At 44.4% G+C, this 19,008-nt stretch overlaps 1 protein-coding gene across 1 annotated transcript in view; it reads left to right on the top strand.

Annotated features, from left to right (window-relative positions):
* Positions 1–2,954: 2,954 nt before the first annotated feature.
* The window catches only part of ATMAK3 (Acyl-CoA N-acyltransferases (NAT) superfamily protein), a 39,954-nt gene continuing 23,900 nt past the window's right edge, over positions 2,955–19,008 (top strand). Inside the window, exon 1 of the mRNA XM_086792633.1 lies at positions 2,955–3,196. Coding sequence (XP_086648759.1) covers positions 3,020–3,196 — 177 coding nt within the window. The 5' untranslated portion in view covers positions 2,955–3,019. The remainder of the gene's footprint in view (positions 3,197–19,008) is intronic.

Genomic DNA, 19,008 nt, shown 5'->3' with positions numbered 1-19,008 from the left:
GACAAAAAGAGAGAGATTACATAAACTTTTTATCATATAAATGGTTTCGATTCAATACTTGATTGGATACAAGTTTTTGGTGAGATGGTGAAGGCAACCACTTTGATGCGTCCTCTCCAAACAATTTCCTTGAATGTTTTAAGGAATAAGAGAAGTAATCAGAGAAAAGTCAGTGTAAATAAGTCAATGGATAGTGATTCTAATTGCTTTGATCCAAGGAGACATAGTGTTGCCTATAATAATGGTGACACGTTGATGTAAGAGACTCATGTGATAGAGAGTGGATTAGGACATTGTGTTGATCATTTTGAAAAGGAGAACTTTGATTCATATAGACAAGGGGATGTGCACAACTCTATGTTAATAACAAAAACTACTTAGATGTATGCTCGCCAATCCAAGACTAGGAGATCCTAGATTGCTCAGGATAGAGTTCAAAGGAAAATGGCGAATCCATCTAACAAAGGTATACACCCACTAGTAGTAACATAATATCAATATTCTCCATGACATTGCTAGGAATAGGACTCTTTGGAAAGGAATCAGAGCTTATGAAGGTATGCCATGGTCAGAAAGATTGAAACTTACTAGAAGCATGCGTCATTTAATTGCTAGGAAACAAAACTTCTTATAATGCAACAAGAAGGGGGACAATGAATAATGAGGGTCCTCCAGGTTAACTTCATCTTTGGCACAAAATATGAGAATAGTCGTATTGATGAATAGAACCAGCGAGAGTACATTAAGAAGGGAAACAATACCTTCATGTATGGCACTGGCAGAGAGATTGAAACTTACTAGAAGCATGCGACATTTAATTGCTACGAGCAGAACTTCTTATAATGTATCAAGAAGGGTAACATTGAATAAAACTAATGAGGATCCTGCTACAATGTCTTCATGTATGGCACATAATGAGAGAGTTGTGGCAGTTGAGTGCAGCTAACAAGGGTGCAATAAGAAGGATAGCAATGCATGGTACTACTATAGTTTCTTCATCTTTGGAACATAATGAGAGATTAGTAGCATATGTGAATGAAACTAATGAGGATGCAATTACAATGTCTTACTTTTTGGGTCATAATGAGAGAGAAATACTAGTTGTTGGATACAATGGGAACAACGAATTTTTGAGAAATCCCCCGCTCTATTTTTCATAAAGAAAATGGAGGTATTTTGTCTATCCTTCATAAGTTTCCACCTTTACTAGGTATTGGTATATTCAGGTGCTACGATACACTCATTAGGAGGGTTGACACATGGGTGTGGGTTTTGTGGAGCACAACAGTGGGAGTGTGAAAATAAGATGAGTTGTAGGCAAGTTGTTGGGAAATATTGTTGTAAAGGTGGGTGTGTCTCTCTTCTTGCTCTGGCAGAACCACCTTAACCGTTGAGGTCTCTGTTATGTGCTAATGATGTTGCAAGTAAGAATTTTTTTAAAAAGATCTGACTTACAATAGTTTGTTGGATTTTGCATCATTGGGTGCAAGGTTTAATGAATCTCTCTCATACAACAATTGTGTGTACACTTTTAGGGTGCATGGTAGTGTATATCATCGAATTGGTTCCTTGCTCCCTAATGGTATGCCACAGTTTGCACAACTGTATGTATTTGATACAGAGCATGAATTGCAAAATTGATTGGGTGTTATGGATGGTTTGGAATCTGCAACTTTAGAACCACTAAAACTCATGATGCATATGTATAATCCATATGCACAAGCATTTCAATATGTGGGAATAATGTTGAGTGATAATCCAAGTTTAGAATTTAAAATCTCAATTTGTGAGGGTAGGACCACATGAAGGAAATATTTGATACCAACAACAGGGTCTGAGGTTACTAGAATCATGCCTCGACAAGGTGACACTCCTACTCTTCGTCACCATGATATATTGTTGCATACTCAAGAAGGGACATAGATGCACGGTATGTCTTTCCATCAGAGGCATGTTGGAGACTCTTTGAATATGATTTACATGAAGAGAAGCAAGATGTGCAATGTTTACATGTACACTTACCTAGGGGATAAAATGTTATCTTCAGAGATGGTGACAATATCGTGGATGTTGTTCAAAGGGAAAATGTAGGAAAGACTACTCTCACTGAATGGTTTACCTGTAATGAAGCCTTGAAGCAAACGATAATTTATATATTGACTTTCCTCAAAAATAGGTTTGGAAATCTAGCTTGAGGAAATGGACTAAAAGAAAGCAGGGGAACATTATAGGGCGCATGTACTTTTTATATCGCCTTTTGTGGCGGGTGATCAATACTATGTTTGTTTACTTCTTACTATATGCAAAGGATGTAAGTCATTTGAAGATTTGAGAGAGAGAGAGAGAGGTGCATGTACATGTATGTAATGGATAGATGCACATGCACACACATGTAAGAACATTCATTTGTACTCTATAAGAACATGCAAAGCAAGGAGGGACACATGGAAGAATAAGGGAAGAGGGCACGAGGTGCATGTGCATGTATGTAATGGATAGATGAACACGCATACATATGTAAGAACATTCATTTGTACGCTATAGGAACATGCAAGGAAAGGAGGGACACATGGTAGAATAAGGGAAGAGGGCACGAGGTGTAGTCATATGTAAGCTAAGGAGTGAACGCTTTGTTTTTTTATACCACAGCAACATGTGGGTCACTAACTAAATGGATACATACACGCACACGCGCACGCAAGCAAATACTTTATGTCGCAGCAACGTGCGGGTCACCTACTAGTCCATTTTTATGGTGAACTTTATTCAGTTAAGACCCCTTTTTAAACCCCTTTTTTTTTGAAAACCCCGAGCTAAAAAACTGTGTAATGTGGCAGACACCAATTGATTGGAAATGCCTAAGCAATTTTTTTACAATGTTATTTCAAATTCACTATTCTGTGTGTCAACATAATATATATTTAATAAAATAAAAAGATAAAAAGAGACGGAAACCAATTTCTAACATGCACCATTGACTCACCCTCAAGAAGCAAAGCCTGTACTTGTTGTGGAGACAATGGCAGATGCGAAGGAAACAGCAGGCAGGATGGTTGAGCCCATACGATATGTGAGCTATGAAGGAGAGGAGCAGCTGCCCCTCATCATGGGGCTCATCGACCATGAACTCAGCGAACCCTATTCCATCTTCACCTACCGCTACTTCATCACCCTCTGGCCACAACTGTGCTTCATGGTACTTCTCTCTCTCTCTCTCTCGTGTGTGTGCATCTGATCTCTGTGTGGGTGTGCGGGGGTGTGGCTAATGCTAGATATATATGTGTGTGTGTGTGTGTGAGAGAGAGAGAGAGAGAGAGAGAGAGAGGGAGAGAGAGATACACATTCTGTAAAAGGGTGCTCACCTCCTCCTTCAAAACGATTCTGGTTGCTCCTTCTGTTTTCTGCCTCTGTTGCTGTGGCCAGTGCATAATGCCTCAAATTAGAAGCAACAGGCTGGGTTCAAGTTGCCTTTCTTTTAAGATGGCTGATTTGTGGGACAAACTATTAACAGACGTTTTAGAAGGTCCGGAGCAGCTCATTTTATGCATCATTCTTACTGTTCCCATATGTGCCCAAGGTGGCACCCACTGCACCTGCACATTTGTGACACACATGCTTCTCACCACTATGGACACATGGCAAGGAGCAACTTGGTTCAAGGGAGAGTGGGAAAATCAGCAAGAGAAACCAGTAGCAGTTTACCTTGTGAAGTGTGGTGGAAATAAATTGTGGACAGTGCAGTATGCCTGAATTGAGCGAATTACCGGTCTTGGTCTTGTGTATCAGAAGGGAACTAGATTATGGGAACAGTGTGCAACGTGTCTCAGGTTGCAATCTGATTCCAGCTCCATCCACCTTTCTGATACTCAGGTTTTAATGCAAGTAAGAGAGCTTCAATCGGGTCGAGGTTACGTGCGGCTATTGGCATCCAGGAGATCACACATATGCAGCTATGGAGGATGAAATATCATCATCATGGTGGAGTGTGTAGAAGAGAGATGAATCAAGGAGAGAGAAGGTGGTTTAAGCCATGGCAATTGTTGTAGGGAGATGAGATACTCAAGCCAAGAGAGAGCAAGTTTGCACAACTCAAATGATACTCATTTTCCACCCAAATACATGCTTTTATAGGCACCAAGGCCTTATCTTTTGACCCTAAATAAGAGGGTGTTCACACTTAGTGTGTTCACACCACTAGGGACACTTGACCAAACTCCAGACTAACTTTGAAATACCCAACAAACCCCCCCTTCGGAGTGATGGTGGAGTTGCATGCATTACCTTCAATAGTCTTGTACTCCAACACAAGCAAAAACTAGACATGGACCCCACAACTGGCTTAGTGGCTCATGAACATGGCTTAGAGGTTGAAAGCATGGCCCAGTGCAAAGGACATAGAGGTCAAGTCCTGCCGGGGCCAAAGACTACTTACATCGCCATACCAAAACAAAACTCCCCTCCCCTAAAGTAGGGAAAAAAGGGGAATGATTGAGAGGAGTCTTTTATAGAATCAAGGTGTTACAAAATCCAAAAGGATCCAAAATATATAACTCAAATGTTGGGAGACTACCTAGGCAAAACCCAACACATACAACTGAAAAGATAGATTTTCAGAAGTTAACAAAATTCCCACATGGTGAATGTCGATAATGATCTGATGTCGTCTTCTTGCGTCCATGTTTTTACGATTCTGACACTTGATGGTCGTGTGTGGGATGTGTACTTGTAAGAAGCAGATGCTTCATGATGGTGCTTGTAGTACTGCTAGTTACATTCCTTTTTGGCATGAAAGCCAGCCCAAGGGAAAGGCTGAACTCCTCCATGATACTTTATCTCAAAATATTAATGATATGATCCCTAAGTGCCTTATTGACATATGATGTTGTAGAGGAGCACCATGGGGCTGGAGTCGGGCCGGAGGTGTTGAACAAAACACACTCCAAAAGAACAAAGTGAGAAAGTAGTTTGCTTGTGGAGAGGATGTAGTCTTGTTCACGAAGAGCAAGATGGAGAGAGGTTGAATAATGCAACACTACTGGCTAGAGAGGACGCAGGGCGGCAAGATGGAGAGAGGTTGAATAATGCAACACTACTGGCTAGAGAGGACGCAGGGCGGCAATCACAGAGGTCTAGAGAAAACGTAGAGATAGAAGCGTTGCATGCTGCTAGTTGTGGATGGTGGAGCCACATGTACTGAAGAGGGCTCCCATGAGATCGCTACAAAGGGTGGTGTAGAGCAATGGTCCGCTCGGGAAGAGGTTGCAGTAGGCCAAACTGGCGTAGAGTAGTGGGTCCCTTGGGTGGAGCCACAGGTACCGAAGAGGGTTTCACTGAGATCGATACAAAGGGTGGCTTAGAGCAGTGGGCCGCTTGGGAAGATGTCGCAGTAGGCTGAAATGGCGTAGAGTAGTGGCCCCGCTAGGAAGAGGTCGCAACAGGCCAAGCGGTGCAAGTGGCGAGTCGTAGACTTGTAGCATGTGTTGCGGAAGCGTGTTCATGATTATCGCTAAGCAAAGAAGATCAATGCTAATCCTATGTTTAGCAAAGACGCAAAAGAGAAGCAGCGATAGACCTAATCTACTGTATATTACCAAAACATGCTATGTATACAATGATCTTGGTGATTGACTTCTTCATGATGCATACCAAAGATCCTTGTAGCCCTCTACTTGTAATTGGACAAGAGACTCCTGCCCATCCACCACTGGGTCCTTGCTGTCGTGCAGACTGTGACAAATGGATTCTCTTGATCTTTGAATGATGATTCTAATGAATGCCTAATGATTGTATTTATAGGGAAAAGGTATCAATTCGTAATCAAGTCGGTTTTGCCTATTTTACCCACAAAACATTGTCCAAAAAGTCATATTTTGTGTCCAAACTATGCCCAAAAGGTGTCGCAACCATTGGGCTATGTCTTGGGCACTTTCGGGAGCCTCTAGGGCTGCGAAATCCGCTCTAAATCTGCCCATATATTTGCTAATGAGGATATACATGTCTATGAGCATCGGGATTAAAGGATGCACATGACATCAATCATATTTTGTGTCCAAACTATGCCCAAAAGGTGCCCCAACCATTGGGCGATGTCTTGGGCACTTCCAGGAGCTTGTAGGGCTGTGAAATCCGCTCTAAATCTGCCCCTAAATCTACCCATATATTCACTAATGAGGATATACGTGTCTGTGAGCATTGAGATTAACGGATGCACATGACATTCCCTCCTGCTAAGCTTGGAGCACTGGGGTAATCCATACACCTTTGCTCCGATTTCGTTCCGGTCTAATTGAAGATTGCACTTCATATCCATTGGCTCAATCCCCAAGCTCTCTGACAAGGTGGAAAGGTATGGTACGAATCAGGTACGTAAGGTACGCGTTCAAGTACGGGTTGAGATTTTGAGGTACGTTAAATACGTAAGGTATGTAAAAACATAAGAAATATACTATATAGTGTAAGAGATGGATAAACGTTAATTCAAGGTGTGCATACAAACCACAATCCATGCACACATGGTAGGATTATAACAAATACATTTGATGCTCTAATCAGAACCTTCTAATTATATAAAAAGAAAAAATGAGTGAAAAACTGTGAACTTTAAATTTGAAAAACAGTTTATTTTTGAACAACAACACAATTACCAAAATGAGAGCTATCAGTAAACAAAAGCATAAATAGGTTTTACGGAATGGAATCACTCAAACGTTCAGTATCCATGACTCAAATGCCATGGGTTACATACTATAAGCAATCAATCAAAATTTAAAAGTTAAAAGACATTGCAGAGTGCTCAATGATCAATCCACTTCATCACCATCAAATGATGAAGAAGTGAAGATTCAAGATCTCTATTTGTCAACATGTTTCCTTCGCTATCATACTCTAGCTCTGTAATGACGGTGACCGCAATGACGGCTGGCACCGCATCCATAGTTGTCACGGTACGAAAATACAATACTGTACGGGAATTTTTGGTACAATATGAAAATTTGGAATACCGTACGATAAAATACGGTTTTTTTAAATTAAAGAACACCTACAAACATATACATTTTTAATTTGGAAGGGTAGAGTCTAGAGAAGTTGTTTCAAACCAAAATTTCATTAAAAACAAGTTTGAAGTGACAAACAAAAGTACATAAAGCATAGAGGTGCGATGCGATCATGCACGCTAGGTGCGAGTACAAAAAGAGAGCCAAGGCCCAAGGAGAGACTAGACAAAGGCATCACTATTAGAGCTCTCGCTGAAATCATCCTCATGAGAAGAGGACACATCAGTGGCCTCGCCAAAGTCGCCATCGCTAAGAAGGTTGCCCTATCATCGAACTCAGGCTCTCTAAGCTCATGTGAGAAGCCAAAGGGAGCATCCTCATCTGCAAGAGTGAGTGTGGAGCTACCCCAACCACGCCGCACATAGGTATGCACTATGTCCCTGGAAGCACCACGAATCGTGAATCTACTGTTGGGGTAAAGGCGTTATGCCCACCCTTATAGTGTGTACAAGCCCATAAGTTATAGTACATAGTACACTTAGTACTTTTAATGTACTAAGTGCACTATGTGTACTAGTGCAATATACATGTGTGATAGGGGAGTCACACACTCATGCTTTTCATGAGTTGACTTATCCCCACAACTCTCTCTCTCTCTCTCCCTTGCTTCTCTGTGTATGTCTCCCATGAATACTCTAAACCCTAATTCAGGTTCCTTCTCCCATCAACTGGTATCAGAGCAGAGGTTAGTCCATCAAGCTGTTTTCTCCTCATAGAAAGAAGCTTCTCTCTCTTCGATGATTTACAGCCTAGAGCAGAGGTGTGTGAACAGGCGTAGCCACCCAGCGAGCGAAGGCAGCAGCCGTAGGCTGGGCGTATAGGCGCTAGGCGAGTGAAGCGAAGGCGCATAGCCAAAGCAGCGTGGCGTCAAGCGTGGAGCGAAACATAAGCGAAGAAGCCCGTCGACGTGTACAAGGCGCTAAGCAAAGATTTCCATCGAATACTAGCGCGAAGGCGAAGGTAGCGAGCACGCTTGCAAGGGCGTAGACGCGCTAGGTTGAAATCGAATTGCTGGAGTTGTTCTCTTCTCCCGAGTTCACGAAGGACTTCCTGTCCAAGTGCCATCACACAACATGCCGCGTCGGCCAGCAAATGCCACTCCCAAGCGGGTGGCTGAGTCTGGTTTGTCAGAGTCTTCTAATTCGGCAGCAGCTCCCCTGAAGTCTCGAAGATCGCCTCTGGTTTCTGTCTGCCTAGTGTTGTTTCACCAGCATTAGAAGTGCCCCCCCCTACCTACACAGCTGCAGCAGCATCAGCATCAAGCATCAGCACCAAATTCGCCTGCAAATCAGAGAAAATCAGAAAATTACAAGGTATTTGCCTCAATTTTTTTTTGGGATTTGCAATTGAGCAAGTACAATCAACAATTGAGCAGGTACAGGTGCCCAATTGCTCAATTTTTGAGCAAAATTGGCAAAATTGGGTGACATTGGTCACAATCAGGATAAATTTGCAGGAAATTGGTCAAATCAGGATCAATTTGCAGGAAATTGGTCAAATCAGGATCAATTTGCAGGAAATTGGATGTCGAAATTTGGGGCTTTTGATGTAATTGTGCAATTAAGCACTCATACATGCTGTATGATGTGAAAAATCGCACATTTGGGCAAAATCGCAGCAAATTGCAGCAAATCGCAGTGCAAATCAAGGGGCTTTTGTGCCGATTTGGTTGATTTGCATGCAGGCGATCGCATTTGATGCTGTGGATAATGTGCTGATGCCTTACAAGCACTCAATGTGCCTGTAAATCAAGGGGCTTTCATGTATTTGATGTATATGTGGCCAGGGGGAAGCATCGTGAACACTCTGGATGCCTTTATGTGCGTCAATGTACCATGTATGATCAGAAATTGATCTCAAATCAAGGGGCTTTTCAAGTTTGTATGCTTGTTGAGCTTGGCAAAGCAGCAGGCAAGCCATTTATGCCTTGAATCCTCAAAAATCAGCTTGCAGTCAAGGGGCTTTTGCCCAATTTCTGTTCGGGACTGTTTTATGCAGTTTACAGGACTGTAAAAGTCTGATTTTCACTCATTTGGACAGCCAGGAGAGCATTTATTGCTATTGTACCTGCTGGTACAGATTTGGCACAGCTTTGTGCATGTTTTGACATGGCTGTACACTGTTTTGAGTGATCAAAAGGTTCAAATTCAGCTGCTGAAATTGCCGGTACAGGTTTGGTACATCATTGGTGAGCACTTGGTACTGCTGTACAGTACTTTGGAAGGGCAAAAGAGCACATTTAAGGTGCTGTCCAAAATCTGCAGCAACCAGATTTTGGTGTTTTCATCACAAAAAGTGGGAGAAAAGTTGCATTCTTGCTTCCGCAGTGGGAGATAAAGCTTGGGAGAACATTTGTGAGCACTTTGTGTGCTTTGGGTGCAGTGTTTGCACATCTTGGGTGCAGTGTTTGCACATTTGCAGGGAGTCAGGCATTACAGGTTGCATTTTGCTATGGCAACCACAGGTGAGAGCTCTTCATTGCTTCACATCAAGAAGCTTGAAGGCTCGCAGAATTATGACATTTGGCAAACCCAGTGCTACAATGTGTTGCTTCAGAAAAAGCAACATAAGCCTATCAAAGAAAGGGGTGTGATGCCCGCTTCTCTTACAGCTGAAGAGTGGGAAGATATGGATGAGCTGGCAAGATCTACTATCATGTTGTCTGTGTCAGACTCATTACTTTTCAGCATTCGTGAAGAGAAGACAGCTTGGGGAATGTGGCAGAGATTGCAGGACTTGTATGCCCAACAAAGTGCCTCAAGCAAAGTGTATTGGTTGAAGAAACTCATAGGCCTTCAGATGAAGGAAGGGGCTTCTATGACAGCCCATCTCAATGAGTTTAATGGTATTGTCAGCCAGGTTATAAATCAAAAGTTGGCAATGGACGATGAGTTCAAAGCCACTTTTTTGTTATGCACTTTGCCAGAGAGTTGGGACACATTCAGGACAGCCACTAGCAATTCGAATGCTATGCTGTCATATGCAGATGTTGAGGGTGCTCTTCTTCAAGAAGAGATGAACAGGAAGAACAACTCTGTTGGAAAGTCCAATGCAATGAATGCACGTGGGAGATCCCAGCAAAGGGGTAAAAGCCAAGAAAGGGGAAGGAGCAAATCTCGCTCCAAAAAGGATTTGGAATGCCATTATTGTGGCAAGAAGGGACACATTAAAAAGCAATGCTACAAATGGAAAAATGATCAGAAAGAAAAGGGAAAAGGCAAAGACAAAGAGAAGGATGAAGCCAAAGATGTAAAGCCAAAGGGCAAAAGTGGAGTCAAGATCGAAGAAATCAATGTGTCACATGCAGGTGGCAGTGAGGATGAGGTCCTCTTTACGTCTTCACTTGATGCCCATTCACTTCTTACAGGTGGTCATGGTATGCACTCATGGATCATTGATTCAGGTGCCTCCTTTCATGTCACAGGTTGCAGAGACTTGTTTGTCAGGTACACTGCTGGCAATGAAGGAGTGGTTTATTTGGGTGATAACCATGCATGCAAAATTCTTGGCAGAGGTGATGTGAGGCTTGTATTTTCAGATGGCTCACAGCTTATGCTCCATGATGTCAGGCATGTGCCTGAGATCAAGAAGAATCTGCTTTCTACTGGACAGCTTGATGATGCTGATTATGTTACCACATTTGGTAGTGGAAAGTGGAAGATTAGTAAGGGCTCACTGGTTGTTGCCAGAGGCTCTAAGGTGGACACTCTTTATTTCATGCATGCAGGTGTTTGTCACCATGCTAATGTAAATGCAACCGAGCTGCCGGAAATTTCTATGTGGCATAGCCGGTTGGGACACATGAGTGTCAAAGGAATGGAGCAATTGTTTCGTTTGGGTTACTTGCCTTCTCTAAAGTTTTCAAGTTTTCAGTTTTGTGAGCATTGTATATATGGTAGGCAACTACAGTGCCCCCACAAGAAAGCTCTTGGACAGAAAGATGCTCAGTTAGAGCTTGTGCATACAGATGTATGTGAGATGCCTCAGCTTTCTTTGGGAGGGGCAAAATACTTTGTGTCTTTTATTGATGATGCCACACGCAAGGTGTGGGTCTATCCTCTTCGTTTGAAGAGTGATACATTCGCAGTGTTTCAGAAGTTTGTTGCTCATGTTGAGAATCAAACTGGCAAAACACTGAAGGCTTTGCGTTCCGACAATGGTGGAGAGTATACGTCCAAACAGTTTCAGGACTTTTGTGATGCTAAAGGCATCAAGAGGGAGCTCTCTACTCCTTATGATCCTCCACAAAACGGGACAGCAGAGAGGATGAACAGGACCATACAGGAGAAGGTCCGTTCTATGTTGTCACATGCTGCATTACCTCATGGTTTTTGGGCTGAAGCTGTTATGACAGCCGTTCACCTTATAAACAGGTCACCTAACACGAGGCTTGGTGGGAAAGTGCCAGAAGAAGTATGGACAGGGAAGCCTCCGTCATACAAGCACTTGAGAGTGTTTGGTTGCGTTGCGTACGTGCACATACGCAGGGAAATGCGCACCAAACTTGATCCTAAGTCTCACAAATGCATATTCCTAGGATATGGTGACAGAGGTGAAATGGGGTATAGACTTTGGGATCCCATAAATAGAAAGATCATACGCAGCAATGATGTCATTTTTGATGAAACATGCATGTATAAGGAGCCTGCAAGGCAACAGGAGCCTGGCAGAGTCATCTTTGATGATGATGGACATCATGGACAACAACAAAGGGCTGTAAATCAGCCATTACAGCACGAAAACCAGCCCTTAAATGGTGCTGAAAATGGTCCAAATGGACAGCCAGAGATGGCAGAAGATATCCCTATGGATATACCACAGTTAGAGGAGATACCGGGCATGATATTTCAGCCTTATGGCATGGAACAGGAGCCACCAATGGGTGATATGCAGGCTGGACAGCAACCTGCAAATGATGGTCATTGGGTACGGAGGTCCACTAGACCCTCCAGAGCCCCTGACAGGTTTGTTCCAGGGGTTGACTACTTGATGCTCACTGACTGTGGGGAGCCCTCATGTTATAAGGAGGCTTTACAGAGGGCAGACAAAGCTCTATGGGAGCGTGCCATGAAGTCAGAGATGGATTCTCTGCATAAAAATGGAACATGGAAGTTGGTGCCTTTGCCTGCAGGCAAGAAGGTTTTGCCATGCAAGTGGGTATACAGGCTCAAAGTTGCATCAGATGCAAAGCCAAGATACAAAGCCAGGTTAGTGGCTAAGGGCTTCAAGCAGGAATATGGTGTGGACTTTGATGAGATCTTCTCTCCAGTGGTCAAAATGACCACACTTAGAGCTGTGTTGGCTTTGGTTGCGCATGATGATCTGGACTTGATTCAGATGGATGTGAAGACTGCTTTTCTTCACGGTGATCTCCATGAGGAGATATATATGCAGCAGCCAGAGGGTTATGCAGTAAGTGGAAAGGAGAAGCTTGTATGCAAGCTGAAAAAGAGTCTTTATGGGCTCAAACAGGCACCAAGAGAATGGTATCATAAATTTGATACATTCATGAAATCTCAGAAATTCAGGAGAAGTGATATAGATCACTGCTTGTACACCAAAAAAGCTTTGGATGGCAGTCTATTGATTCTCATTTTGTATGTTGATGATATGTTGATTGCCGGGAAATCTCGTAAAGAGATGGATGCTTTAAAGCAGAGGCTGCATCAAACCTTTGATATGAAGGATTTGGGTGATGCAAATCACATCTTGGGTATGCGGATACTTCGGGACAGAAATCAGCATGTGTTGTATTTGTCTCAGAAGGAATACATTGGCAAAGTCTTGCAGAGGTTCAATATGGACGGGGGGAAGAAAGCTAGTACTCCTTTGCCTCCATATGTGAAACTCAGTGCTATGGACAGCCCACAGTCAGATACAGACAGGGCTGATATGGCCAAGATTCCGTATGCTTCAGCTTGTGGCAGTCTCATGTATGCCATGGTTGCTACTAGGCCGGACATTGCATTTGCAGTGGGAGTGGTTTCTAGATACATGGCCAACCCTGGCAAGAAGCATTGGGAAGCAGTGAAAGGTGTCATGAGATACCTGAAGGGCACACAGGATTTGTGCATTTGCTTTGGCAAACAGGATGCATTAGTGCATGGTTACACGGATTCGGATTATGCCGGTCATCCAGATAACCGGAAGTCTACTACCGGTTATGTGTTTACATTCACAGGAGGTGCTGTGTCATGGATATCCAGGATGCAGAAGTGCACAGCCTTATCTACTACAGAGGCCGAGTATATTGCAGCCACAGAGGCTTGCAAGGAGGCATTATGGCTATCTCGGTTAGTGGTTGATTTGGGTTATACAGGGGATATTCCATTGTTGCATTGTGACAGTCAGAGTGCCATCCAGTTGGCAAAGAACCCTGTCTTTCATGCAAAGACGAAGCATGTGGATGTGAAGTATCACTTCATCAGAGAGGTGATAGAGAACAAGCAAATTCAGCTTGTTAAGATTCATACGGATGACAACCCGGCTGATCTGTTGACGAAGAGTTTGCCTCCGGAGCGGTTTGCTCATTGCAGACACTTGATGGGCATTGGATGAGGCCATTTTCAGCCTTGATATGGCCTTGTATATTATCATGTACATGCTGATTTTTTCTTTTCCTTTACTTAAGGGCACTTTGCCTTTAAGTGGGAGGTTGTTGGGGTAAAGGCGTTATGCCCACCCTTATAGTGTGTACAAGCCCATAAGTTATAGTACATAGTACACTTAGTACTTTTAATGTACTAAGTGCACTATGTGTACTAGTGCAATATACATGTGTGATAGGGGAGTCACACACTCATGCTTTTCATGAGTTGACTTATCCCCACAACTCTCTCTCTCTCTCTCCCTTGCTTCTCTGTGTATGTCTCCCATGAATACTCTAAACCCTAATTCAGGTTCCTTCTCCCATCATCTACGGCTTCCTACTTGCACTTCTCTGCCACTACCTCCACGCCCACGACGAGTGCGAGAAGGTCGTCGATCAAACGACTTGAGCTCTCGATAGATCTCTGCATAGATCCTCTTCTCCTTCTCATCTTGCACTTTGTTAACACTCTCAATGTCATGTGCATGAAAGATGCCATGGACATTCTCAGATGCTAGTCCAGAAGAGGCAACCAGATAAAGAGTATGAGAATCAGGTAGAACCAGGATGATGGAGCACAAAGCACTTTTGGCAGTATGGACTTGGAGATAGGTGGAAGGGTGACTGTCAGCTATGCTAGATACAAAGGAAGACAGTCGGCTGCATATGGTTGTCGGCTGTACCTGATCAGAGGTGGCGGCTGCACTTCAGAGGCTGTCGGCGCATCATGGCACATGAAGAAGCCTAGTTGGGCAGTACTTTTGGCATTTAATGAACTGTTGACTGGCCGACCAGCAGTTGGCCAGTTTGCCAAGTCTTGTTGAAGGCCTATAAATAGGCATAAAGGCTTCTCATTCTATTCATTCAAATCATCTAGGAGTTGGGTCCTTAGGGTCCAAGTAGGGACCAGATTTTGGTGATGTTTCACCTTTTATGAAGACAGCCTAGGGCTGTGGACTAAGTACCTTTTTGTACCACATTAATATACTGAATTTCCAGCATATCTCTCTCTCTCTCTACTCTCTCTTCATGTCTGCGTTTTGCATCAACATGTTTCCAGTAGTGTTTAGGGCTGAAAGAAGACCCCCAGACCTTCCGCGTGTTACATTGGTATCAGAGCATCGTGTTACATTGGTATCAGAGCATCAGGCTCAGCAAGGCTAAAGTTTAAACACTGATTCAGTCCCATATGATGGTGTATAGGTCCAAGGTACAGGAAAGTACACGGATACGAAGCCCAAGGCAAGGAACCTAGAATCGGGAAGAGCTCCCAGGAGGTTTGTTGGTGGTGTTCCACAAAGCCAGAGGGGATGGTAGTCCTGTGAGCCAGATAGGTTCTCGGGCAACGGTCCCAAGGGAGGTTTATCCTCCAAGGGGTGATGTGAGAGTGCCAGACTCATTTCTCAGGAATGAAGACCAAGACAGTGTTCAGAGTCAGGGCAAGAATGGATTGTGGACTAGATGGAACAGATGCATAGATCTTATTCGTAGACAGAGTGGTTTGGAGACCGGGCCGGGCTTTCAGAGAAAAGGGTTGCCAGGGATGGATGGATGACAGAGGGACTTCGCGAAAGGTTTGGGATGATGACAGTCATCCAAGAATAGGTTGGAATTTCGTCATCAAGTTTAGTAGAGGGGGATGTCATGTGCATGAAAGATGCCATGGACATTCTCAGATGCTGGTCCACAAGAGGCAGCCAGATAAAGAGAGTGAGAATTAGGTAGAACCAGGATGGAGCACAGAGCACTTTTGGCAGTATGGACTTGGAGATAGGTGGAAGGATGTCCTGTTAGCTGCGTTAGATACAAAGGAAGATAGTCGGCTGCAGATGGTTGTCGGCTGTTGTCATGTGCATCACCGATGCCATGGACATTCTCAGGGCTAGATCCAGAAGAGGCAAACAGATAAAGACCATGAACCAGTAGAAGATAGGTAGAACCAGAATGTAGGAGCTTCAGGTGTAGCATCTGAGGTGGACATGGAGCAGGACTTGGAGCAAGGCATGGAAGAAGCAGTCGGCTGAGGACTGTCGGCTGACATCAGCAAGGCAAGAGATGTGTCGGTTGCAGGAAAAGGGGGTGTCGGCTGCCCATTGCCATGGTCGGCTGAACCAGCACATAGGGGCAGCAGCAGGCGCATCAAGAACATGAAGCAGATCTAGTCGGGCTGCATTAAATGGATTTTTATGAACTTGAAACTGGCCGACCAGCAGTCGGCCAGTTCCCCATGTAGTCCAAGGGCTATAAATAGCCCCCCTTGCTCTATGTTGTAGTCATTCAATCCCACTAGGGGTTTGGATCCTTAGAGGTCCCATAGGGGACAGATTTTGGTGTGAACCACCTTTTTTATGAAGGCAGCCCATGGCTGCAGATATGTACCCTTTTTGTACCATAGTATATACTGAATTTCCAGCACTTCTCTCTCTCTCTCTCTGTCTACTCTCTCTCTACCTGCGTTTTTGCATCAGATGGTGCGTTTTTGCATCAGAAGGTTTTCCAAAGAGTGTTTAGGGCTGAAAGAAGACTCCCAGAGCTTCCGCATGTTACATTGGTATCAGAGCATCAGGCTCAGCAAAGCTAAACGCTGAATCAGTCCCAGATGATGGTGTACAGGTCCAAGGTACAGGAAAGTACACGGATTCGAAGCCCAAGGCAAGAACACAGATCGGGAAGAACTCCCAGGAGGTTTGTTGGTGGTGTTCCACAGTGCCAGATGGGGATGGCAGTTCCGTGAGCCAGATAGGTTCTCAGGTAACAGTCCCAAGGGAGGTTGATCCTCCAAGGGTGATGTGAGAGTGCCAGACTCAGTTCCAGGAATGAAGACCAAGACGGTGTTCAGAGTCAGGGCAGGAATGGATTGTGGACTAGAGGAAGACCAGATGCATAGATCTTCATCAGAGACAGAGTGGTTTGGAGAACAGGCCGGGTTTTCAGAGAAAAAGGTTTGCCAGGGATGGATGATGACAGAGGGACTTCGGGACAGGATTGGGATGATGACAGTCATCCAAGAGCAGGTTGGATTCCCGTCATCAAGTTTAGTAGAGGGGGATGTCATGTGCAACCGATGCCATGGACATTCTCAGGGCTAGATCCAGAAGAGGCAAACAGATAAAGACCATGAACCAGTAGAAGATAGGTAGAACCAGAATGTAGGAGCTTCAGGTGTAGCATCTGAGGTGGACATGGAGCAGGACTTGGAGCAAGGCATGGAAGAAGCAGTCGGCTGAGGATTGTCGGCTGACATCAGCAAGGCAAGAGATGTGTCGGCTCTGCAGGAAAAGGGGGTGTCGGCTGCCCATTGCCATGGTCGGCTGAACCAGCACATAGGGGCAGCAGCAGGCGCATCAAGAACATGAAGCAGATCTAGTCGGGCTGCATTAAATGGATTTTTATGAACTTGAAACTGGCCGACCAGCAGTCGGCCAGTTCCCCATGTAGTCCAAGGGCTATAAATAGCCCCCCTTGCTCTATGTTGTAGTCATTCAATCCCACTAGGGGTTTGGATCCTTAGAGGTCCCATAGGGGACAGATTTTGGTGTGAACCACCTTTTTTATGAAGGCAGCCCATGGCTGCAGATATGTACCCTTTTTGTACCATAGTATATACTGAATTTCCAGCACTTCTCTCTCTCTCTCTCTCTCTCTCTCTCTCTCTCTCTACTCTCTCTCTACCTGCGTTTTTGCATCAGATGGTGCGTTTTTGCATTAGAAGGTTTTCCAAAGAGTGTTTAGGGCTGAAAGAAGACTCCTAGAGCTTCCGCATGTTACAGCTGTACCTGATCAGAGGCTGTCGGCTGCAGGTGCATCATGGCACATGAAGAAGCCCAGTTGGGCAGTACTTTTGGCATTTAATGAATTGTTGACTGGCCGTCCAGCAGTCGGCCAGTTTGCCAAGTCTTGTTGAAGGCCTATAAATAGGCATAAAGGCTCCTCATTCTATTCATTCAACTCATCTAGGAGTTGGGTCCTTAGGGTCCAAGTAGGGACCAGATTTTGGTGATGTTTCACCTTTTATGAAGACAGCCTAGGGCTGTGGACTGAGTACCTTTTTGTACCATATTAATATACTGAATTTCCAGCATCTCTCTCTCTCTCTACTCTCTCTTCGTGTCTGCGTTTTGCATCAGCATGTTTCCCCTTAGTGTTTAGGGTTGAAAGAAGACCCCCAGAGCTTCCGCGTGTTACACTCAAGAGTGCCCCCTGTGAGCTTGAATGCATCCACATTCACCTACATTGTACAATGATCAAGTGACAAGCAATGTATTAGAATTTAGTTTCAAATTTCAATAAACATTGAAGTTTGAAATTTGAATGCTTATAAGTTATAAGTTGTAACTTATACATGTCTTGCCGATTCCATCTTTTGCATTGCGCGCACCATACGCAAGTTAGCACGACAATACACTAGCCGCTCTAACTGTTGCGTGCTCAAGCGATTGCGTAACTTCGTGTGTACAAGTTAGTAGGAACTCCAGTTCCTCTCACATGCACCCGAAGAGCAATCCTGAGCTAGGATTCTCAAAGCCACCTTTTGGAGGCTTGAGAGCGCATACCCCAATGTCTCCCACCAAAAGAGGGGCTTCACAAGGGATTCCCTCTTCCAATAGGTAGTAGATGCAAACATGGCTCCTCCCCTTTGGTCATTGTAGCTTATGAGCTCCTCAAGGAACTTCCCATGGCGATCCTCCGGCAATGCTTTGGGCAAGAAAGCATCTTGGGCTTCAAGTAGCTCCACGTTGGTAAAGAGGGCGGGTGATTTGTAAGCCGGATGCAATAATGCGGCAAGACCATGGATAGGTCTTCGCATCCACTTCCATCTTTTCTCTACAATGGCCAACATACCATTGAGCTTCTCCTCGTTGATGGAAGGAGAAGCGCGCAACTCCGCTATGGCCTCTCTCATGAAGTGAACGAGAAGGCCCATGGTGGCTCCCTCCATGTCGGTCATCTGCAATACCCTATAGAAGGGCGTGACCACAATGACAATAGTGCACACGGATTGCCAAAACTCCTCCTTTAGGCAAAGCCGTTGCATGGCTTTGGCCTCTGCCGATTCTCGCTCATCCCACTCATTCCACATTGTGGAGACCACTGTTTGGCGAAGGGAGGATTTCACATCGTGGAGGCGCTCCAAGAGGAGCCACATGTAGGCGAAGCGTGCAGATGAAGGCTTCTTCAATTCCAACTTGCTATGTTCGCGGAACATGGCAAGCACCTTCACCTTTGTGGTGAAGAAGGTGACAATAGAGATAGCTTTGGTCATTACTTCCTTCATCCACACTAATTTGCCCATATCTTCCATGAGCAAGTCAATGCAATGGGAGGCACAAGGCGTCCATACTATGGAGGGATAGTCCTCCTTGA

The sequence above is a fragment of the Cibotium barometz genome, chromosome 58 (genome assembly GCF_041138505.1).
Source record: "Cibotium barometz isolate CiBa-2024 chromosome 58, ASM4113850v1, whole genome shotgun sequence".
Classification (NCBI taxonomy): domain Eukaryota; kingdom Viridiplantae; phylum Streptophyta; class Polypodiopsida; order Cyatheales; family Cibotiaceae; genus Cibotium; species Cibotium barometz.
Note: the sequence above shows the minus strand (reverse complement) of the source record. Positions and strands in the feature narration are given on the sequence as shown.